Consider the following 25,516-nt stretch of genomic DNA (forward strand, 5'->3'; position numbering starts at 1 on the left):
GCCGGTCCCGGGCCCGTAGGAGGGGCAACGGAGCCCGGGAAGCACGGCGGGGGGTCCGGCGGGGGGAGTGGCCCCTTCTTCGGGACGCAGAAGCGATCTGGCGACAGGTAAGTCGCCAGGATCGCTTCTGTTGTAAAGTCGGCTCTACAAGTTTAAACAGAGTCCCGGCGGCAAAAGTCACCGGGAGTCTGTTTAAACAGCCCCGATGCTAGTGACGTACATGGTACGTCGTCAGTCACGAAGGGGTTAAAAATAGGTCTAACAAATGCCATACCCCATACTATACCATAGCATAACATAAACTCTGTATTGGCTTCATATTAATATTGAAATGCAGAAATCAAAAGCAAATTAGGACAAATAGACACACTATCATTTCCAGGATAATACATGCTGCAGATCAGCAGAACAGTTAGTACACAGGGGATTTTTTGTGGTTAGATAAGAGTTCTGGTTAGTTGGATTCCGGATAAGAGAGTTTACTGTATATTCATTTATTTTTTGTTATAAATAAGTAAAGACATATGCATAAGAAGATAAATGTTTCTGATGTTGATATCTTGTGGCAATCAATTGAAATATTGTAAAATAATAGTGGCTTAGGCTGGGGGCGGATTTTGCCTTTGACAACAGAAATTTGTAAATATTGGGATATGTTGGATGTCCGATAGATTTCCTATGATTGGGAATACTTAGTAAACATTATTGAGAAACCATCAGCCTAGCTGTGATGTCAGATGGCCGCACTTGAACCCGGCAGATGCAGCCTGTATAGAGGAAGTGATACAAATCAACTATACAGACGCCATACACACTTGAAAAAAAGTCCTAAGTGGGTGAGGCGCATTGCGATAGAGTAAGGCACCCCAGCCGCATGTGGGCCCTGTACCGGATACCCGCTGCTATATTATTGGATGGAACATGTAATCCCAGCACTTCAGGGATGATCAGGGTGAGATCGTGCCATATATCTGTACAAATAGTGGATAGAGCACAGCACACACAGGGTTGCCGTGTAGCATGTGTGCGTAGACATTTCTGGCACCTCAGGACGTATGGGTAGACAACATTTTTGTTTGTTTTCCATGTAGAGGTTCTCCACCTTCAATCCAGGATTGCAACACTATAACAAACAGTAATCTTTTATGTTGCACAGTGAACAGCGCTAGTGGAAAATTATTACATTGCAATGACTTTCTGATACATAAGATTCAGTGAAGTGTCACTGAGATATTTGGTCTCCCGATTGGATGTTACAAGTTGCTGGATTTGTTACATTGAGGACATTTTCGAAACACATATGATGATCAATAGAGTTGCTTCCAATAATGATCTTTTATCAGTGAAACGGGTTCCAATAAACCATTCGCCCCTGTGATCGGGACTTTTCTCATATCATCATATATGCGATCACAGGCTGGGTTTCTACTTTTTTTTAGGGAGGGATTTTTTGTGGGTATTTATTGTCATGTATTGTTTTTGGAGGTAGTTTTATATACATAGCATTACTTGGTAATAAATGTTTTTACTATTTTGCAGCAAGAAGGTTTTTGGGGATGTCACACATTTGAACCTTCTTTCATGTCTGTTTGAAGTTTTTTAGTTACCTCTTTTTCTGGTGATACCTGTAAAATTGTGAATTTCCCATCACTTTCGGTCTCGGTAACTGTGGTTACCAGGACAGTTAGAGAGAATGAATTTATGTAGTGAGTACACAGACAATAGCAACTTGACAGGGGTTCTTATTATTTCCTACTCTACCCAAAAATAGAAAAAACTTTTGGCTGTACATACACTTTAAAACTGCTGGAAGCCACTTAGATGTGGACACAGCCTAATTTTTCAACTTTTTTGTTACAGGGAAAAGTATTTCCAAAACTGAGAAAAAGGAACAGCACTAATAAGTCAATAGACTTTGATGACAGTATTGTGGAAGAGTTAACAACAGACTATGTCTTCAGAATCATCTACTCTGGACATAAACATGACAACAGTAAGTCGGCTTGCAGTACTTGGTTATTGTATTTGTACACACAAGACATATAAACGTGTCACTACATGAAAACAGTAAGTCAGCTTGCAGTACTTGGTTATTGTATTTGTACACACTAGACATATATACGTGCCACTACATGAAAACAGTAAGTCAGCTTGCAGTACTTGGTTATTGTATTTGTACACACAACACATACATGCATGCAACTCTTTATTAGAGACTTAAACTTGTTATGTATGGATTTACTTTGATTTTACATTTGGATTCACCTCCATGCATTGGCAACACCCTAAAGACAGATGTATTAATACGCATAATTTGAGCTTTCTAGTCAATTTAGTAAAGTATGTGAAATACAGAATGCTAGTCTACAGTTTTAGCCCTGATGAAGGGGAAGTAGCAGAGCTCCTGTAGCACAATGACGTTTCTACTTTACCTTAAAGAAAGCCTGTTTGGACTGCTGGAACGCACTGTATCGCATAGTACACTTCCCCCTGTGTTCTGTGTTCTGGGACGGGAGGGGGCAAGGCGGTGCATTGAAGTCAATGGCATCGCGGCTACACCCCTCACCCACAGCGCGATTGCCTGCACCAGAACGTGTGGCACATCCGTGCCTGCTTTGCGGTCCAGTGCAATCGTAAAAAGTGCTGCACTATTTTTGTGGCTGTGGTGCCATTGACTTCAATGCACCGCCACGCCCCCTCCCGCCCCAGAACGCAGGGGGAGTTTACTATGCGATACAGTGGGTTGCAGCAGCTAACCGCATTGGAGCGCACTGTATATGGTGTGCACAAGCCAGTTCTGTACACATTTATCTATTTCTGATGTATAAACTTAACATCTAGTTGGTATTGCCTTGTCCTCTGTAGACTAGTATTCAATACTGTACCTAATGCATTAAGTCTTAATGATATGTCCAGACTTCTGCCAACTTTTTCCACTTCCTCCTTCCTAAGTAGTTACAAAGATAATTAACACAATCACAGATTATGTGCAAGGGCTTTAAAGAGAAATGTTGCCCTTATTTTTTTAAGATGAAGAACAATGTGCAGAATGCAGTAACTCACATCAACCAATCAGCAATCATCTATCTTTTGTTCAAAATTGAAGTACCTCCTTTGGTTATAGAATAAATAAGTCTATGTGTCTTAATATTGGTACTTTCCAAGGACAAACGGATCAGTCGCCAATATTGCCTGCAGGCTCCCTGCAGCTGATTTATCACCTTCTTGGTAGAGGAACAAGACTTTGCATCCTCCTGCCAGATGTGTAAGACTTCCAGTGTAAATCATATTATGATTGTGATTTAATGGCTGATCAGAGGACAACTATCTCCATGATTCACTCACACTACTGACACATTTGCCAGTGACAAAATTATTCAATACACAGGACTTCTGACACACTCAGAAACTTCTTATAGAATATAATGGGATTCAGCGGGTCTTAGTGGGCAACTTCATTACAGGGTAATTTAAAGTTCCACAGTATATCAAAGGTAAAAAGAGTGAGAAAAGGAAACTGAGGACTGGTACATTCAAAATACCCGATTTATGCTTTGATAAAGGTTTCCATCTGAGTTTAAATCTGTAGATTCCCAAAGAAGGTGATGTGTCAGCTTTCATCTCACCTGCAGAAACATGGCATGCATTTAAAGCAGCACATGGCATGCATTTAAAGCAGCACATGGGTTATATATTTTGTTTAAAATAGGAAGCTAATCTTATCTAAGAGTATAAAATGTAATAAAGTTATATTAGGGGTAAAACTAAAAACATTCCACTGGATTTTAAAACCTTACCACACCGAAATTGTTTCAAATATTCTGATTCTAAATTTCACAATTATATAAAAATCTTACTTATGGCATCCAATTAGTCATTTTGTAGTGCAGTTTAGAAAACGAAAGCTGATGTCTAGAAGTGCCAACATTCATCCCATTTTGCTGATATTAGGGAACATTTGCATGTCTGTAAGCTTTCCGAAGTCACAGCAGACATCTGCACCTGGTGCCATCACAGAATAGGGAGCTCGGTCAGGTTGGGTATTGTTCTGGCCCATCATTATTATTATTCCCCAGAAAGACTAGAGCTTAGGATAGTTATAATGTGCTTCTCCTGTGTTCTCTATTGGCAAGGTATGAACATGCATATGTTCACTGTGATCTTTATTTGGGTGGATCATTTGGTGTAGTGATTGAACATAATTGTATAAGCACCACACCCCTGGTTAGTAGAATATGACAAAAGATGATAGGTGGGGCTTTTAAGGTGCTGCATGACAGAGCCAGAAAGGATCTTTACCTCATAATTGTATATCAATTGTTTTTTAAACATGATTAAAATTGGTAATAAAAGTAAAAATATATAGAAATTGTAACAGTATAACATTCATATTCCGATTTGTTTTTGATACATTGGATTAAACCTTCAAATACCACCCCTCAATTTTACTCCAACAGACTAAAGTAATGTATGATAAACGGACTAATGAAAAAGGTCAATTGAGGACTGGTCTGGAACGATGGGAAGGCTATACGATGCAAGACTTTCGGGAGTTAAGAGACTTAATGCAATTATTGGAGGAGGGAGAGGGAAGTGGAGATATATCTGATTATAACCTAGCGAATAATAAAGATGAGGTTGAAACATCTATGCCCATACCCTTTCTGAAATTTAAAAATAAATCAAACAAGTTCCCAGCATTACAGTTAAATCTAGTAGATCCTTTTATAGCTCTGTCATTCAGCACCTTAAAAGCCCCACCTATCATCTTTTGTCGTATGGTGTAGTTATTGAGAATATCGCTAGTTACCATAATAACCCATAGCGAAGGAAAATAGCACAACTTTTCCTTTGTAGAATCTGCAATGAAAGGACACAAACATATGGGGTTTTTTTTTAGCTATTTAAATCTTACAACCCTTTTGAACAGTTTCAGACATTTGAAAGAATATGTTGTAGATCTTCCACTATAAATGTAGATCTGACATTACAAAAATCATTGCTGTTTTTTATACAATTCACCACAATGTTATAGGCAGGAAACAGTAATTAGAGAACTGAAGGGAGGAATAACATTTTTCCCATTTAGTGCATTTGTTTCTCTCAAGGCGGGCCTGTTCCCTGCTCTTGGAAGACAACTGACCTGGCTTTCTGCCATCTCACAATTTTATTAGGTCTCCAAGGAGAGGACATGACTTGAAGAAACATAAGGGTTCTGTGTTTCAGGGCAGCAGTTCAGAGGTCAACTTTAAATCAAATTAACTTGTATCTGGATGTTTATAAAAGTGATTTTCTTCAGGAAACCATGTAACATAACAGTTATTTTTAACCCTGTTACCAGTAGTGAATGATTTACAGATATCTTCAGTTACAGTGATGACAGACAGGCTTTGAATAAAGCATCAGTCAATACCTTGAAATGTTGTGGAAGGATGTCAGTAGCATCTCAGTAGTGATTGCCTGTGGTCCTCAGTTGTCTGTACAAAATCACATTGTTTTCCAAAAGGGTGTAGATTCGTTCCAAGAAGCATTTCTAACCCTGTTACAGCTAAGGGTTTATGTACACATATATTTGTCGGCTTCTGTATTTATTTACTTCCTCGAACAAGTCAATATAAATGCAAAATCAATTTGAATTAAACCCAGAAGCAACTAGAGGCAGTTTAAAGCACAGTAGAAATAACTCAAAGCAACTCATCACCTATCCGTGAGCACGTCAAGCAAGCAAGTCAGTCTAAAAAACTGATCAATAGCAATAAAATGTTTACTGTGTTTGACTTGCTTTGGAGTCTGAAGCCTGCATATGCAAGCTGCAAGCCCTTGGTTAAAATGAACCCTAACTATGAATTCCTCTTATTTGCTCCTTTTGGGTCTGTCAAATATACCATTGAAAGCTTTTTGTTATTTCTGTGCGATAAGCGAAAAAATAACAGTTGATCCTGCAGGAAATCCAGTTTTGCACCTTGTGCATTCTGTAGTGTTACCTCAAACAGTATTATCTGTCTTTCCCAGTTTACCTCCATAACTACCCCCTAAATTATGGAGATGAAGAGTTCTGTAATCTTAACATACTTCCAGTACTAGGGTAATAATGCTGCTTCTGCATATATACAATACATTTAGTGAGCGTTGTAACCCTAGGACAGGAAGTGTGTTACTAGCAGGATCACCAGGTAAAATGAAGGAAAAAAGAATGAAAAACTGTATGAAAAACTAATGCAGCCACCAGATCTGAGGGCTAGTAAAGTTTAATATATGTATTTTTTGTTCTTGGATTTAGATACACTGTAAAAAAATTTTTTTGACCAATAGGATGCTGGTCAGTGAACTTTTTTTGCTATCTACAAATGCACGGCAAGCATACTCCAGTGGCTTTTTGCTCTATTTGATGGCTTCTTTTTTATTTGCTAATTGCAATTGTTTTATGAGGCTCAGATCTTATCCACTGCTTTGCTGGTTGATACCGGTCCACTGACAGTAATCAGCAGCTGGGAAACAATGTCACAGGCTCCCAGGTTCCTTGCAATGACCATAGGTATTAACTGACAGTTCAGTTAAAGTGTGTGTACACATATGTGTGTGCAGTCTTTTCTGCAGCCTCTTGTGTATACTATCGCATTCATGATGAGCATGCATCTGCCAGACCTCCCGATTTTCTGAGATGAGAAAGAGGAACAGTGTATTTAGAATTTATATGCCAAAAATGATTGGTTAAACCCAGAATTGTTTTTTTTTTTTTCACCATTACTTTTCTTAATTAAGAGATAAGATAAAGGTTTTAATACTTTCGACAGGTAGAACCTTTTTATAGATATCTATATCAGACCAAAAATATGCACAACTGAGGAGGAAAAGGAGATAGGGGGATTTGGTTTAAAATAAGGGACAGTCCCTCTAAACGAGGGACAGTTCGGAGGTATGATCTCCCCTTAATTAGCAATAGTAGAATCTTAGTGTACAACAACACAGGATGTACACAGAATAGTACGGGATACACATATGTTCATATGCACAAAAAGGCATCAGACTTAACTGTTAGACACTCTTAAATAGACTGGCATGCTGTAAAAATATGCTGTATTTTCAGGGGAAAAATGACATTGCTTGACAAGCTTGCTTCACCCCATCTTTTCATGTTAATGAGTTGACTTTCTCATTTTAAATGATTAATGGGGACTACTTAATGCTTCACATCTGATTGAAAGAATAAGAATCTGTTCATCTGGCATCTGACTTCATCAAAGCTCAATTAACCTTATCAAACGTTTGGAATATTCATAGTCGATGTCTGGATTTTCATTGAACCATTAATTTATGATATTCACAGATCAATATGCTTTTATCCTTCAACAGCTGAATTATCTAGCAGTATGCACATTTTATTTTATGTTACTGTGTTTGTTGTTGACATTTTATAACATCAGGAGGTATCATTAATTACATCACTGTATTTAAATTGTAGTGATCTCATCAAAAGATAATGCTAACATTGGTGAATGATGTGTCATTGATTTAATAACAATTCAACACTAAAAAATAACTTTATCAAAGAAATGTGTTCTCTAAACTTGTGTACATTATTCTGGGTTCTGGACCTCTTACTTTAGACCTTCATAGAACTTTGTGGTAGCATGGTTCCCCAGAATGACTTGAGAAGAAACATCTGGATGTCACAAGGCCTAGAACTGCATAAGAGGCATCTTATATACCTTTGACTGTTTCCTCTTATTACTTTTGATTTTGCAAATAAGTATTAACTCTTTTAGCCCAAACACCCATCCCTTCTTATTTCCCTCTCAATATCCATGAAGCTCGTCCATGCTTCACAAATGAGTGAGCCACTGACCTGAACAGGCATGCATCCAGAAATGATTTGTTTAATGATACTTCATATATTTATGTTGTTGAGCAACTGGGTGATTATCAAGGAGGAACTTTACCCACCAATCTAATCTCTCCCAAAACAGTTACTTTTAAGGCATGACAACTATGAAGGTTGCCAGTGTGTTTATTTTAGGTCTCAACCAAAGTTTCAAGCCCTCAAATGGCTGGTGTCATAGCTGATCACATGTGCAGCACCATGGCAACTGCAATCAAAATAGAGGCTAGGATGGAATCTTCTTTGGCTGTACAGCATAGGGGGGTGAAGTTCCACTTTAATTTGAATTAGCTAAGATTTTCTATATGTTCTGCAGCTGATCTCCAGATTTGTTATTATATTGGCTAATCTACTGATGGAGGACTATTAACATTAACTTATGTTTCTCCTTAAAAATATTTATGGTGACTGTATTTTTCTGCAGCGTAATTGAAAAAGAAAAAAATGGAAATTTCTCATTAATGAAAACTTTATTGTAGTTAGTGATACCTCTGCTTTAATATCTTCACCCACTACAGTATGATTCAGGTTTTTCTTGGAAAAGTAAACTGTTTTGCCATACTATAATATCAAATGTGATATAAAGCTGATACTGTTAACATCCACCTCAACACATTCTTTGATGATTTGAGCTTCATCGTTCTCATCACATTTGAATTGCTATAAATGACACTTAACTCACGGTCAAGTTGGCTAGGGTAGGGCTCCAAATTTGTATCTGCATCACAGTACAAATGGCCATCACTCATTATAATCAAAAGCAGTCTTAGAATTATATAGATATGTACATATCTATATAAATAATATTTTTACAGGATTCTCTAAGAACTCCCTGCTGTGTACAGTGTAATACCCTCATGAGTGCAGGCTCATACGTCCATAGGAACCATATAAAGATTTAGAAAACTTGTAATCCACGATTTTTTAGTAGCTATATATGGAGTTCTCTAAAAGCTTACCTGAATTGAAGACTGACAGGCCAATTTCACACAAACACCAATATTTCAGTTTTGATTGGGCAGTGGTGGTTGAACAACTTGCACTTATAGCTCACATTTACTCCTGCAGCAAAACATTCTCCAAAGTGTGTGTGTCTCCACCACTTCTACAAGGCTATATAACAACTGATAAAAACAAATTATTAGTTGGTCCATAACATGGACCCTGCCCACCCTTCCCCACAGCAGTGCAACATCTTTATTGAGATTCCTAATGATCACTGGAAGAATTATATTAGTGCTGATTCATTAGAGTGAAGGGAATACATGTAAAATATCTTCAACAGCAGTACACCTGGTTCATTCCTGCAAATTGTTTTGAAATGAGAAGATCATATCATCTGCATTATGTTTAATATAGCTCTTTATTTTGTAGATTTCCAAATGAAAGATGTTTCTTTATTAATGAAAGATCTTTCTTTACCACCTGATAATGCCATCAGAGACTCGACGAATGTTGAACAAAACTTTGGGGGTTTTTTACATTCGATTTTGGGATGAATGGAGTTTCCAGAATGAAAACCGCATACACTGTTCGTTCTGGAAAAATGTTCCATCCTGTTCCTTCGAGTTTTTTCATCACTATGTTTGAAATCGTTCATTGATTTGACCCCATCAACTAACAGAAAGTCGAATGAAAGATATTTTGTACAAATGTTCGTTCGGGAATCTACTGGTGTATGGCCAGCTTAAGAATACATTTAGGTATATATTAATGGTTACAGAGCTACAAATTTGTGTGCCTTTTATATCTGTCTGGAGTTCAGCTTTAACCTGTGAATATAAGGATCAGAAGACCATAGGTTTTCTAATCCACCTTTTTAAAAACATAGTGGAGGTATAACAAAATATATATATTTCATCTATACTATAATACCACCTGGTTCTAATTGGGTACAACTTTGGCCCCTGACCATTCAAAAAGAAATGCACAGCACACAATGACCAGGGCTACAGTTCTACCCAGAGGCATGCTAGAATCTCAGCTTAGTCTAGCTAAAGAAAATTATAATCAACTCCTGTTAAGTAGACTTTATGACTGTAGCACATTGACAATATTTCTGGGATAGCATTGGAAATGTTTGACTGTACTTCTTTCCTGTCTAATATCAAAGCTTTGGGTGAAGATATATTTGGAATGTTATTTTTTATTGAGCACATTTTATAATGGATCTCTAAAGTTCTTTTCTTTTTTTTTTTCTTTAATTTTTTGCACTTTGTTCCCTCACCATTATTTTTCCAAAACAGTCACTATTAACTACCACCACTTAGCTGCCAGTCGCTCTGTCTCTATTGACGATGACGAGGAAGAAGAAGATAGGCTTCACGCCATGCTATCCATGATCTCCTCTCGGAACCTCACAGCTCCTAAAATGATGAAAGGTTTTTATCCAACTTCCCTCTTGAACCCTGCTACGTCTTGCTTAAAGAAGGCGATGTTTCCCATTTGACAAATCATGACAACGGTGGTGGCATTATCAGGCATAGAGAATAATTCAGCACTACACAGTGTTACTGGTTTAGTCTGCTCTGCTAAATACTAAGTGTACACAGCTTACAGTAATAATCCATACACAGCACGTAAGAGAATGGTACTGACAGCAGATATTTTGTTTGTTATTCTTACGTCTATATGATACATTAGGAGCTGTAGGATCTCACTTCTATCCTAAAGAAAGACTATATCATGGTAGGGTATATTATGGATTTTAACTGGCTAGACAAAGCACTTTGTAGTTCGCAGTGCTTTCCATATTAAAGTGACTCTGTCAAAAGTTTGAAACAAATTACTCCCTGCAAAGCAAGCAATTAACACTTACATGTGCCACTACCCTCTAGGTTGGAGCGAGAAGCTTGATTAAGATTTTCAGCATCCAACACATTTCCAGGAGTGTTGATATCTGGTCCCCTGCTGTTCATTGTGATTCTTTCCACCAGTCTGTGTTCTGTAGTGAAGTAGGAGCTGGTGGAGGAAACCACAGAGTACAGCAGGGAGCACTGGCATCTGACACTACAGGAAGTTTTGAATACAGAAGAACTTTGAGCAAGGTTCTCTCTTCAACAAGTGGAGTTTTGCGTGCAGGTAGCAGGAAAGGTATTCATTGATGGCTTTGTAGGGAGGAATTTGTTTCAGGTTTCCCTTTAATCACAGGGTCCTAGTTAGACTTTAGGCTGCCCTTGGCACATAATATTGATGACTACTTTTGCAAAAGCTCATTTGCTTGTGTCAAGTGATTTTTTTATTTTAAAAAAGCCTGTAAAAACTGATGGAGTGTCTTTGAATCCCTGAAATGTGCTGGATTTTTATAAGACATAAAAATCAGAATAAAATTAAATTTGCACTTTATACATTCTGCTTTTGATGCTTTCCTCCTTGCATACCAAGTCCCTACTCAAGCAAATAGCCTACCTTTGGCCACCACAGTCTAAGTGGAATCATTCACTGTATACTGCTTATTATCTGAGTAAGAATACCTGCTGCTTTAACAGATCCAGAGCCCCACACCTTTCTTCCCTGCTGCGTAAAACAGGGCAGGTTAGTTTCTCCTTTTCATGTGTCCAATATATAGCATTACAGAATAAACATAAAAATTTTATTGGTTTCCTGATCAATATAGGTTTTAAAAACTATTCTTTCTATAGACACGCATGAAGTAAATTAATTCCTACCATGTAAATACATGCGTTGCTCAGCAGTCTTTATTACAACCATCTGGAATGTAAATGAAGAAAAATGTTTTCATTAGATGCTATCTGACCCATATATGTTTGCGTCATTGCAATTTAAAAGGCATTGACTGGAGTGGAAGGTTATACAGTAATTTTCTTCCCTCTCTTAGCACACTATGGATATAGCTTTGGCGGACATATCGCATAATTAGTAAAACTGGCTTGGCCTGTGTAACCTTTCTGGCAGTGACTTAGTTAAGCAGAGGTTTTAAGAAAACTGCAGTTACCTTCTCCATGTCTCCATGCTCCACAATTCTCGTTCCCACAACTGCACATTAATGATGACCCCGTGTAATGAGACATATGGTTTGTGGCCACCTTTTGGTGGAACACCATTAATTTTCTAGACCATCTCATTAAACTGAAAAATGTATATATATTGCTGAAATCACAGAAAAATTAATGCATTACATTTCTAGCTTTATTTTTAACTGTTATGTGTATATTATTATAGGCAGTTTTACAAAATCCTTATCTAGTGGTAAATAACGCTAAGTGTGATGATGTCTGTAGACTTTGCTCAGAAAATATATATACATACATAGAAGAAGTACAAATAGTCCTGAATTTTGTACAATATATTATTTCAAATATATAATAAAATACAACTAAAGTCCAAATTTTAGAACAATTTGTGAACACAGATTAGTTAGTGGGGGGCTGGGCATGTCCATATATGGCTACTTTGTAGCAGGCTATTGGGGGTCGATAGGGTTGGGAATTAAAGTAGTATTTCAACTCTTGAAACTTTTTTTCCAATAATGCACAGCAAAATACTCCTTTATATTTTTGCCCAAGCAATTACAGTCTTCATTTTTCCAAAAAGCTGGCTCCAACTTTCTTAACTCCTGTCCAGTACAAGATCACAAGAGACTGCAGTCTCCAGCAGCTTTCCATCTACTAGCTTGGGGAAGGGGGGAGGGGAATGGCTTATCTTTTGCCGTACCTGTGTGTTTATGGAGACTCCAACATCTTACTAGGACACACAAGGATGGCTCCATAGAACTCTGCAAGGGAAAGGAGCCACCCTAAAACAGGATATCAGGGCAAGTGCTCAGGGGACCATCTGATTCTGCAGGAATTGTTAAATATCAACATCATTACTTGAATCCATTGACTTAATCAGCATATGAAAGAGCTTAAAAACATTTTAACTTGAATACCGCTTTAAAGCACAACTTCTGCCAAAACTTTTCAATGTGATTCTTTTATTGCATGTTAAAAAGTTTGAGCCTTTCTCAGATTTTATTGCTCTGTGTTCCTGTTGAGGAAAATTGTGTTTGCTCCCTCTCAACACAGGAAGTGATAGGAAATTATGTAATCTTGTAGGCATTTTTTTTCTAGCACAGGCCCTCATCCCATCACTACTAAACATGGTTATATATTAAATCCCGTATAGAAAACTAACATAGGCTCTAGATTATTTTCATATTTTTTGTATATGGACGAAGAAGAAATTTACAATTCAACAGCATTTCTGTCAATATTGACTATTCAAACATTTTTCTTTAGGTAATGTAATTTCATTCTGCAAGACTAGTTTATAAAAATCTCAGATAATAATAATACAGTGAAAATACTGTAGATTCCCTTAGTCTAAGACTGGCATTTTAACTTTGGGTGGATTTATGCAGGTTAAATCAATCATCCAGAACTGGAGCGGTAAGATCTCTTCCCCTCCCAGTTCACCTACTTCCTGCAAAGCAGTATGAAGGATCAATGTAAGTACATTATTGAGCATGCAGCAGATACAGTGAAATGTGACTTAAAGTAGTATTAAAGGATGGGTGATTTTTGCCTTAATGCATTCTCTGTATCAAGGCAAAATACACCCAGCACCTTTGTAACAACCCCCCCCCCCCCCCCCCACACTTACCTGCAGTCATTTATCTCCTCCGCCATGACCAGGAAGATACACGGGTTTCCCAGAACGTCCTGGTTGTGGGGGAGCATCAAGCTGTGACAGCAGGATCAGGGCGTTGTTGTCCGTACTCGCAGATACCAAATACCGATACCAGAAGTCTCATTAAGGAAGCCAGGCAGCATGTAATGACTTGCCACGCGGCTTCCTGATTAGCCGGGAAGCCGGGCGGCGTGTAAAGACTTGCCACCCGGCTTCCCGATCAGCAGGGAAGCTGTCCCCTGTGTGACGAGAAAGCCGGCTTCATGCTCCCTCATCCCCTCATGACGAGAAAGCATGGAGCCGGTTTTCTGGCCAATCAGGAAGTCGGGAGCCGTGTAATGACGCGGCGCCCAGCTTCCTGATTGGCCAGAAAACCGGCTCCATGCTTTCTCGTCATGAGGGGATGAGGGAGCATGAAGCCAGCTTCCCGGGCCAATCAGGAAGCCAGGCAGCGAGTCATTGCGTTCAGGATACCACTTGAGAATGCGGTAATTAAGAAAAAAAAGGAGAGAATAACTTTTTTTTTGCATGTTTGGCCATCATAAAAAAGAAATTAAAAAATAAGTTTTAATGTTGCTTTAATAATGACCAGTCATGGAAAAATCAGGAAATCCTCCAGGAAGGGGCTGATCTTACCTTGGAGTCACTGATTGCTATAAGAAGATAGTAGGTGATTTAAAGTGTATTTCTAGGCAAAACCTTTTTTATTTTGGATAGAGTGATACATATTAAAACCCTCTGTCAAGTTTTTGTTACTGTCTGAGTCCCCATTTGGGATATTAACCCCTCTGTTTTTAATAGTGACCATTGTCACCAAGAAGAAAGTAAAGGAAATCTAAAATGTGTCCCCAAAACGAGAGGTGTAGGGAAATCTTCCAATGGGGACACTTTTTCCAGTGACAACAGACTAAGAGGAGAATTCCCCTTGCTTTGGGAGATTTCCTCTAACTTCCTGTTGTGTCTCTGGAATAGAAAGTGAAGGGAAATTTCCCCAGTAATACAAACGTAGAAGAAACCTGGCAGCGGTTTACTCTTCACTACTCTTTCCAGAACTAAAAAAGGTTTATACATACACTGTAACCACCCCGCTTTGTTAGTTTTAGGTGAAATTAGCTTTTATACATGTTTCATTGTACAGGTTAAAGGATATCTCTTGAGCATGAATAGCAAATATATATTTAACAAGTTGGGATATGTATTCAGCAGGCAGCCTAAACCAAACTTCTTTGCTTTCCCCTTATACACCTAATTATGCCACATCATAGAACACGCCTATAGATGATACAATTGCAGCATGGAAGGCTTATGGTTGCATTGACCACTGATGAACTGCTCAGAATGGAGACACTTGTATGCATACGTTGTGCCCTTGCCTGACGATAATGACATCACTGTTGTTACAGGGTTTGCTTTCCCTTGTCTGCTGGTGTTTGCAACATGCTCGACCTTTGCATGTGGCCAATTTTGCAGCTTCCCAAACAAATGATGAATGGAGCAAAATAATGAGGATGCTGTTCACTTATAATTCTTCAACGACTGCGGTACCTTTCATCTGGATCTTTAGGTTCTGTGGGGTTCTGATTTTACATTTTGTAAACTTTTATTTATAAATTTCCTTTTTTTTCACACTTGGTTACTTTTTATTTTTTGATACTTTTTTTTTTCTTGGGCCCTTTCAATTATTGGTATTACCTTAATCCAAACAATTGTGGCACATGGTGGTGGGGGGCATCTTGTTCTTTTATACAATTAAATTGTAATTTTGTATCATAATAAAAAGATGCAGTATGGATTTGGCCATCCAGCTCCCTCCCTGAAGAATTAAGGTGAAGAGCATTTTTTCATTAACCTTGGCTTTCCTTAGCTATTTATTTTTTATACGTGTTAGTATGCATGTACTTAGCTGCAAATTATTTTTTACTGCTTAAACAAAACCCCTTTCCCACTGATCAAAATCAATGAGCAATTCATTATGTATCTGTCTGTAGGAAATGTGAACCATCTAATATTTCCAGTGATTGAGATGTTTTCCCAAATTGTTCAAATTAATATATATATACAAATAATGGCAATAATGTAGCAGGCAGAAATTGAAAAAAATATACATCTCTAAAGGGGAATTGGTGACTTTGATTTCTTTTCATTTATTGCTTTCGCTGCCACACCTGGTGCCTGTTTAGTAAATTCCCACATTGCACCCGATAGTTGATTTGATGCATGAATCAGTATTCCCTATATGTTCCTTGTCATGTTCCTTATTCACATGCTGAATTAAGCTTTTTTATTAACCCTTTTCTTTGTGGTAAGGCTTATGATTTGAACATATTACCAATGGCTTGCTTCCCAGCAGAAATTAATTGCCTGACTCTTTTTTTGTGTACTTTGCTCATTGTGCTTGGACGTTTTAAGCAGTGACCTAGAGCATGCATTTGGTAACTTAATTCATGTCATGGGGGGAGCTGAAAGGCCTAATGTTTTGAAATATGTTTATTTTTGCAATGTAAGGCTGAGCTTCAGGCAAACACTGAAAATAATTATGGTTGCTGTTTTACCTGGCAGTTAATGCTATTTAGCAAGTCTTCTGATTTACACCACTTCAACACTGTACAGATACTTATTTTCTGATTTCACAATTCAGCTTTCTATGTTGCCTCCATACTTCAGACCTCTTTGTTGGACAATGAATCATAATTTTGCTGCTGATTTATGCCCCCTTCACATGGGCGGTCTCAGGGCCATCTTTACCGTGGGGCAAAAGGGGCAGCTGACCTTGGCCCCATCATTTACAGGGGGCCCACAGCAGATAATCCTTTTTGCCCAAGCGGCAGACAGCACAAATGCAGCGGCACCGCCAGTATGGAGACCAGCCACTTCTCCTCTAGTATCGTTTCCCAGCTTGTCACTTCAGAGGCTGGGAACCGTCAGTGTCTGTGTGAGCTGCCTGCGTGCCTTCTGCTGCTTTGATCTCCTCCCGCGATGTCTGTCACATAGACACAGACTTCGGGGGAGATCCACAGAGGAAGAGAAGGAGGGGGAGGGCACAGCAGATCAGGTAGAAGCAAAAACATTATTTAATAAATGATTGATTAATGCTCATTTATTCTTGGACTAATAGAGTATCAAAAACAAAGCAAGTTTTATTAAAACAGTTTAAAAAAAGGTTCATGTCATAATTAATGCCATGCATTTACATACATTCCTTGCAGCAACTGGGTAAGTGACATGCTGTGCTAATGCAATACACATTTTACTAATATAACCATGTACTGGTACAATTGTTCTGTACTATTTGATAAATCATACAATACGATTTAAATTACAAGTCTTATTGTATGATCTATCAAGTAGTACAGAACAAATGTACCAGTACATGCTTATATAGGTAAAATCTGTATTGCATTTATATTCTATGCCCCCGAACCCTTGCTGCATGGTGCATTGCATTTTCAACATATGCATTCTACATATAATATAGACCTATGGGTCAAAAATTTGTATTGTCGAGTCTATAATGTTGCAGAGTCCTGAGTTTTAGTGCGTTGAAGAAAAAAGAAATATAAATAAATATATATTTATCGTTTTTAGTTTCTTTTGAGAGAAAGGTGATTTTAGTAGATGGTAGTAGAAAGTAGATGGATACGGGGGTGTGAGTCAGGAAGTGGGGGGTGAAGGCGGGAGGATTGTTGGGGCCCATCAGCAAAATCTTGCCCAGGGCCCAATTAATATTAAAGATGGCCCTGGGCGGTCTCTGTTCCGATCATCAGACTTGAACAGATCCCTTCTGATGAAAGCAGTACAGGATGGATGTCACTCCTGTGACATCCATGTCCGTTCAGTTTTTTCCTCCATCTTGCAATGGGGGAAAAACCTGAACTAACCAGACCCATGTTAGGTCTGTGAGGAATTTCTCTGGTCCGTCCCGTTCAGGTCCGCCAAAACTGAACAGTGTTTTTTTTTGTTTTTTGTAGATGGACTCGGAGGTAATCGGATGTAAATGGACATAAGTCCATTTACATCTGATTTCACATAAACTAGCATTGATCTTCAAATCAGGTCCTCCTGAAAAACTGACGAATGGACTTGATCAGAACACTATGTATAAGAGGCCGTAGGAAGAAGATGCAACGGGAAGCAGTAATGCTAAACCAGTAAATAGCAGAGTGATCTTTATGGTTGTGAATTATGGCAGTCAAGTGTGAAATACAAAACTAGCTGGACAGAATTGCAAATCCTTTGTTAAATAAAACAGAATATATGTATTTTAACTGTCATTAGCTGTTTGTGTATATAGCACCTAAACTATATAAATACAAAGTCAAATAAATATCTGTTTGTTGCTTTATTTACAAAAAAACTATAATTATGTATAGCAAATAGCAAATCACTCTCCTACTTTCTTATCAGCTTTACTGCTTCCTGAGTAAAGATGAACCTGGGCTCACTGTGAACCCGGTCCGCCTGAGTTTGCCCAAGCCTGCTCAAACCATTGCCACTTTCTGTTCCCAGCCCAATCAGTGGCAGTAGTTGTGGTTGGAGCATTCCCTGTGTCAGTCACAGTTTTGAGCGGGCTTGGGGGAACTCAGAAAAAACTGGGTTTGCAGCAAGTCTAGGCTCATTGCCATTCCTGAGTTACCCTTCAGATGATTGGACAGTGGTAGTAATGCTAACTAATTTAATAATCTGTGAGCAGACTGGGGGTGGAAAAGTGACATAAGATTCTGAAGAGCTGACTTGGGGCAGGATCACATGTTTTTGGCCCAATAGACCTCAATCAGAAAACGTGCTTAACACGCATTGTCAGTCCTGACAACCAGCCTCCTCCTCCTAATAACCTGCTTTCCATTGGCCTAAACACCTGAAAATGCATCAAAAAACATGTGTACAAAAACAGGTAAAAAACACTTCAAAAGGTAATTGATGAAATTGCCTTACGAAATATTGGTGTGTAGATCGGTCAGTGGGGTTTGAAACACTAGCATGGCTAGACAATTGTATAAATCTTGTAAAACAGTAAATACATTTATATTTATAACTATGTATTTGGTGGCTTGACTGGAGTTCTGCTTTAAGAAGGTCCACTGTGCTGATAGGACTAATCGTCAAAGTTAGTCTGTATCAGATGACTTGTTAAAAATGATGCTGCCCTTGTTTCTTCAGGGCCCAGTTTAACATGAATATAGCAAAACAAGCTGCACCTTCTTTAACAAATGTTACTTCCCCTTTTCTTCCTTTCTGGTTGAGATTTTTTTATACCTTAATTACGACAGTACGGGGACATCAGAGGAAGTCAGGGACATCACAGCTTTAGTGATGTACCTATTCGACGCTAAACAGGGAACATTTGTTTTTCCTCCCACTGCAGGAATATAATCAACACATGTCAAACATACATTCATATAAAAGGATGCAGAGAATCCCATAATGGAAACATAATATATGCTTCTGTCAATCTGTATTAATTCTGCATTATAAAAGGCCCCCACGGATTACCCTGCTAATATGGAGAATGTCTCCTATGGATACATTACACTATATACATCTACTTGTACATGACATCCAAAATTGGTTAAAGCATTGCTAAATGAAAACAAGAATATGAGGCAGAGGCGTTTAATTAGTGTATTTTAATACATGTTTAACTTTCAGAATTTGTAATAAAAATACTTTTCCAGAAGGCATATGTTTCCACGCTACTGACAGATCATTAAAGGCCAAGACATTATTTTAGTTTTGGAAAGAGTAGGGAAATACTATAACCCTTGTCTGGTATTTGTTGCTTTCTAGATCTCCTCTGAGGAGATTCGCCCTCTCCATTTGTTCTGGTGACCACTGTAATAAGACTGGATTCCCAAGTTTTGAGTTACATAGAGTCGACATTTTCCAGTGGGGACACGGGTGACAGCTGTCAAAAAGGATTTTCCCTCACTTTGGGGCAATGTGCTCCCACTTCCTGTTGTGTCTACAGGACAAGAAGTTAAGACAAAAAATTACAGTGGGACATAGATGGCAAACAAATGTGAGAGGGTTTTTTAATCCATTCCCTAATCTATCAAAAACAAAAAAGAAGATAAAACATTGGCTTTATGTATATTTTAAAGGGTCACTTCACAAAAAAAATGATATTTTGTTCATGGGTAGATGCTAATGTACTCAAACTGGAGTCAACTGTGCCCCTATACCCAATACAAAATGGTTATGTTTTCTGCTGCTCTCCCTCTATTGCATATAAAAAGTTTAGCAGGGAAAGGGAGACCACTTGTATTGGCATGTTGGCAGCCCAGTCACCGAGATCTCATGGCAGAATAAGAGACATAAGCTGTGAGTAATTCAACCTGCCAACATCTGCCTGAAGAATGAAATATCCATTGTATGTACAAAGACCTAATAACTCACTGCTAGACCATAAGATGGTTAATAGATAATAGTAATAAAACATAGCATCCATTAGCGCACACACAGCAAAAAAATTATTTGCCATTGCCTTATTTTTTGTATACTCTCTTATTAATCCACTCTAAAAACCATGTCACACATACTTACCCTACAAACCAGAATATATATCCTTAAAATATTTATCAGCAAGCTTAGCCCAAAGCATTTTTACTTTTAAAAAGTCTGCATTACGATAACAGGCTTATGTACTACAAAACGGAGCATGGAAAATAAAGTGATGACAGTTTCTGTTGACAGATGCATCATGAGTGCATGTAGGTGTGTGTTCAATAACCCAGATTGTTTGTATACACAGTGTCCAATGTTTGATTGATATGTCTCTCCAGACACAGGCGATGTGATAGAGATGCAAGGCTTTGGTTCTAATCTTATACCCTGGCAACATAATGAGCCTTGCAGTCAAGGATCATCTTGTCTATCCTGCTCCACAGGAAGCTCTCCCTATGATATCCCCAGCTGCTGCAGCTGCACCCGTGACAGGTGAGTCCCAGTCTATGTATCAGTGACTTATATTATTAGCAACCGCTAAATGTATTTTTAGGAACTGAAAGACCTTGCTTAAATCAAGGAGTTTAAAGCAATTGTGTGCTTTGCCCATGCAGGCTAAAGCAGCAGGTTTAGGGTAATGTCCCCTCCCCAGCAGTACTCAACTTAATTTCCTTTTCCTTCTGTGTTCTGTTCTACTAACTGCTAGAACTGAAGAAAATACTGTATGGAGGAACATGTAACAGCATTAGTGCATGGTGATTGCCATAGCAATCATTAGCAATGCGAAAGCTTTGAACACAGTATTCCTGTTTCTAGGGACAGTTCGGTATAAAAGGCATTTTCTTACCCTTGAATGTAGTATAACAACTGGAGGAAAGGAAAAGGCTTGTCTTGTCGCTTAATCCTTTCCCACCCACAATCTCTATATTAACATTCCTTAGAACATGCCCCTGGTTTAGAACAAATTCATAAACACCTCACTTAGAGACCTAGCAGCTGAAATTTGCATAGCTGCTAACTCTCAAAGCTTGCTGTTGCTGACAGCTCAGGTCCCTACTAATGAACAGGGTGATCACTGTGTGAGACATAGCATAATAATTACATGCAGGCTAGAGGATCATTTGAGAAAATAAGCCTTCAGCCTGCAGATGTCACCTCAGCCTGAAGGTAGCTTAATACCGTAATTTTCAGATACAATTCCAGTATTAAAAAAAATTATATACATTTTTGTGTATTTGCCTATAATAAAAGAAATACAGAGCAGGGTTTTTATTAAAAGGGTATACTAAATAGAAGTCTTATATATCCTTAAGATAATGCAAAGAAGTGATTGAGCTATTGTCAAGTTAACTGTGTCAGCACAGTGGCATAGTAGTTAGCGCATCTGCCTTGCAGAATCCCGGCCAGGTCACTGTGCTTGCGTGGGTTTCCTCTGGTTACTCCGGTTTCCTCCCACACTCCAAAGACATGCTCGTAGGTTAATTGACTCCTGTCTAAATTGGCCCTCGTATGCATGTGAGATAGGGACCTTAGATTGTAAGCTCCTTGAGGACAGGGACTGTAAATTGCCGGCGCTATATAAATACCTGTAATAAATAACCTGGCTCATGTTGATGCTGCATAATTTGTCTAGGCATCAGTGACCTCTGGTCAAAGGGACAAACCAAATAGATTGCAGGTGACATTTTTTTTAGTGCAGGTGAAAAGAATGAAAGTAGGCATCTGGTGAAAAGAATGAAAGTAGGCATCTGTCCTCTGTGGACAAGATCTTTCCCTCTATGTATTCAAACATCACCCCAATGTTGGTACTGCAGCTCCATATCATACAAAAAAATTGTATTTTTCAAAGATTATTGTATCTGAAAAATGTGCCACCAAAATGAATATTTCAATAGAAAATACAAATATTGTGTTGCATTTCTTGTACATTTGACAGTAAGATATTTGTGTATCTACAGGACATCACTCAAACTATTATGTGAAAATATGAAGAAGCAGATTGTTTCTCGGGCATTCTATGGCTGTAAGTACAGATACAGCTTCTCTAACATTACCAATTTACCAATTTGCACTGCATGAATGGGAAATGTATGAGTTTTTGTAGCTGTGAAATAACTACTGATCCTGTAGTCTTATTTAGTATGTGTCATTTACACACATGTTCTTTAAAAAACTGTTGTCTCATTTCTGATCAGGGCTTGCCTATTGTCGTCACCTGTCTACAGTTCGAACTCATCTCTCTGCCCTTGTCCATCACTCCATTATTCCACCTGACAAACCAACTGATGCTTCGGACGGCCTTACAAAAGAAGTGTGGAGCAAGTATCAAAAGGATATGAAGGTAAAGAGGATATTATCAATTTCCCAGTTGGCCCTTCACTCTAAGGGGGAAAGTTCCAGTAGCAGATGTTAGGCTTGGTTTTTTTAAAGGTGGATCACTATTCTACAGCACTGTGGCTTGTTCCCCGAATTAAAGTGGTCCCATAGTACCCAGGTTACAGTATTGCAATGTTAAAGTACAACTAAAAGTAGAAAATCCAGTTACTATGTGACACACAAGCTTTTTAAGGTAAGCACAAAACTTCTTTCACCTTCCACGATTGAACCAAATCCTCCTTCATTTGGGTCTCTCCCTCTCAGACACTGCAGCTCACACTGGGAGGGTTTTTAGCTACAGAGGCAGTGGGCAGGACTGTGCATGGCCATGTGCTGATTGACAAGCTGCAGGATTGTAAATCAGCAGCGACAATGCTGGAAGCCACACCCCTGAAACAATTGTTCATCCCACTTTAGTGCAAGAGGCACAGCCTACATGAAAGTGGAAACTCTGCTCTGAATTCAGGAGCAGTGCAGCATCGTTGCCACACCGTAACAGGAAGCTGCATTAGGTGAATGTCTCTGAAAGGCTCAACCCATATTTGTGGGACTTTGCAGGGGGACTCAAACAAAACTGCAAGAGCAGATGTACTTCTAATTAAGTTTTGCAGCACATTTTTATTATGGGAGGCCATAGTTCTATAAGAAGCAGGAACTGAGATGCAGTCAGGCTACTGATCTTTTCTTGTCAAGTAGTGTAAGGAATAGTTTTTAGTGCCCGTATCATTTTTTGGTCCTCCCTTCCTCAGCACAGTCATAGCCGAGTATACTTACCTACAACCCTGATCTTCTAAAATCTTCTCTGTGTGGCTGCCAGGCACCGTACAGCATACAGTTTGAAGCTCTTAGGCACTTGTGAGCCCCAGGTAATTTCCCAGTTCTGCCCCTTCTGCAATAAAATGACAACCCTGACAAATGTACACACACAATGGAGAACATGGTTGGTGTTAAGCAAGCCTTCCATGTGAATAACACAGGGCCCACTGTTGCTGCCCTCCAACATAAATGCTTGATGCCATGATTTTATGCTGACATATTGGCTTCAATACTTTCTCATTCACTGATCCAAAATACTTATGCAGATCAGTAATATAAGAGTAATATTAAAAATCTTGATGGCTTAGTTGATCCAGGTCAGTGACACAAAGTATTGAAGCAAGAGGTCAGCAACTAGCAGTATAAGAAGAAGTCAGCAATGGCAGCCTCCCTGTATCTGTCATGACAGGATTAGTGAGATGAGGCAAATTCAGTTCACTATTACCTTACAGCTTGTAACTGCTCCATGTCATCCTAACCAGCAACAATATACCTCCCAACCTCCAGAGATGGGAAGGAGGCACAAATTTTAGTGCATAATTTTTAGGCAATGGACACCAACCTATCATGGGGACCGTGACAAATTAAAGAAAAAGCATAATCACATAAACCCACTAGGGCTTTCTTCACCAATACATTTACTTTAAAATAGCAAAATCAACCAATACAATAATGTAAAAAAAAGATGGAAAGTGTAAAATACTATAAACAACTGTGGCAGTTAAAGGGTTAATAAACCTTTGCGTGTTTTTGCATATATCTACTGCTAGCAAGCAGTAGATATATGCAAAAACATTTTTTTTTTAAAACAAAAACCTTTTAAAAAGGCTTTAAACTTACCTGTGTCTTCGCCGTCTGAACATCTGAAGAGTCTCGGGTGGCCGCAAAGGATCTTGGGGGGGCCTGCGCACTTCAGATGTTCGGCCGGGAGATGAGGAGAGACACAAGGTAAGTCTATAGAACAGCGTGCACACGCACAGCAGAGAAGGGGAGGACAGAGGAGTAATTGCTGGATCGGAGACCCACACCAGCGCTGTAGGCACAGCTGAAAAGGGCAGTAAAGAAGAAGATGATCGGATTAAGAGACATAATTTCAGGTAAGTCCCTACAGCAGGATTGGGAAGGGGGGAAAAAAAAGTTTGACTTTAATGTCACTTTAAATAGCACATTTATTTAATCAGATTTCTACACAGACATTAAAGAGGAAAATTTGAGGAGGAATAAGAGAAAGAGAGAGTTGGTTCCAAACAAGGGAGAGTCGCTCCAAATACAGTAAAGGACAGTTTGAAGCTTTACTCTAGCACAGTCATGTCAAACTCAGTGGGCTGAATCTGGGGAAACTACATTTTGAAGAGGCCTGTATTATGTTTGCTGTGGACCTCATTATGTCTGCTGAGGTCTGCATCTACTTAATTCCAGAAAAATTGCACTTTAGAAATTGAAGTGTATGCCAAAAACTTTTTTTAATCTAGTTTAGGATAGAGCACAGATTACAGTGCCTGTTGTGTTTTTACTGTTATCCGGAGCTCTGTTACAGAGATTTAACCTGACTTCCTGTCCTGCTGGCAACAGTTTTACCACACAGGAAGTGAGGAAAAATCTGCAAGGACATAAAACAAAAATCTGACAGGGGTACAGCCTTCCTTTGATCAATTTAAGAAAATCTTTAAAACTCTTTAGAGAGTTGGAGAGATTTACTCACTTCCTGTCCTGCTGACATGAAAACGGCAAGCAGACACTTCTGCCGTTATGTGATAAAGGTGGAATATGACCTCATTTACTTGATGTTTTTTAGTCACTGAAGAAAAGAGAAGCTGCATGATTTTCTTCGATTGTTGTTCGGACACAAGTCATAAATCATTTGGCGCAGTTTCCCCTAGATTACACTTTTTTGTTTTTTAATCTTTTTCTGACAAGATAAATTTGTTGCACCATAAGCGTACGCAGCCATCATATAAAAAAGCCACAAACGCAGGGCACATTTTACAACCTTAATGATTACATTTATCTAATGGTGACAATTCTCAGCTGAGCAAAGAGCTGCCTGTAAAACTCTTCATTTGATGAGCAGACTGTGAAGTAAATACATGGCATAGTCAAAGCGATACTTTCTCTTATTTTTCTTTTATTTAACATAAATAATGATTTACTATGAAGAAAAGCTATAAGGAATGTTTTCATACTTCCTACTTAAATACACCCTGTTAAACTGAAATATAACAGACCTCATATACAACATATGCAGTATATTATAGTGAATGTAAAGGGAAATTCCCTGACTGTCTGGCATTCTTTTGATTGGCACCCCTCTGCAGTGTTAACAAGTTTTCTAAAGTTTGGTGGTTCAGGACAAAGTCCAGGTACGTATGTTTA

At 38.6% G+C, this 25,516-nt stretch overlaps 1 protein-coding gene across 1 annotated transcript in view; it reads left to right on the plus strand.

Moving 5' to 3' along the window:
• The window catches only part of SGSM2 (small G protein signaling modulator 2), a 232,215-nt gene that overhangs the window by 192,153 nt on the left and 14,546 nt on the right, over positions 1-25,516 (plus strand). Inside the window, exons 11-15 of the mRNA XM_018573651.1 lie at positions 1,861-1,993; positions 10,126-10,260; positions 20,290-20,443; positions 21,910-21,974; positions 22,147-22,292. Of these exons, the coding sequence (XP_018429153.1) occupies positions 1,861-1,993; positions 10,126-10,260; positions 20,290-20,443; positions 21,910-21,974; positions 22,147-22,292 (633 nt within the window). The remainder of the gene's footprint in view (positions 1-1,860; positions 1,994-10,125; positions 10,261-20,289; positions 20,444-21,909; positions 21,975-22,146; positions 22,293-25,516) is intronic.

Source organism: Nanorana parkeri, unplaced genomic scaffold (genome assembly GCF_000935625.1).
Source record: "Nanorana parkeri isolate BGI_ZX_2015 unplaced genomic scaffold, ASM93562v1 scaffold48, whole genome shotgun sequence".
Classification (NCBI taxonomy): Eukaryota; Metazoa; Chordata; class Amphibia; order Anura; family Dicroglossidae; genus Nanorana; species Nanorana parkeri.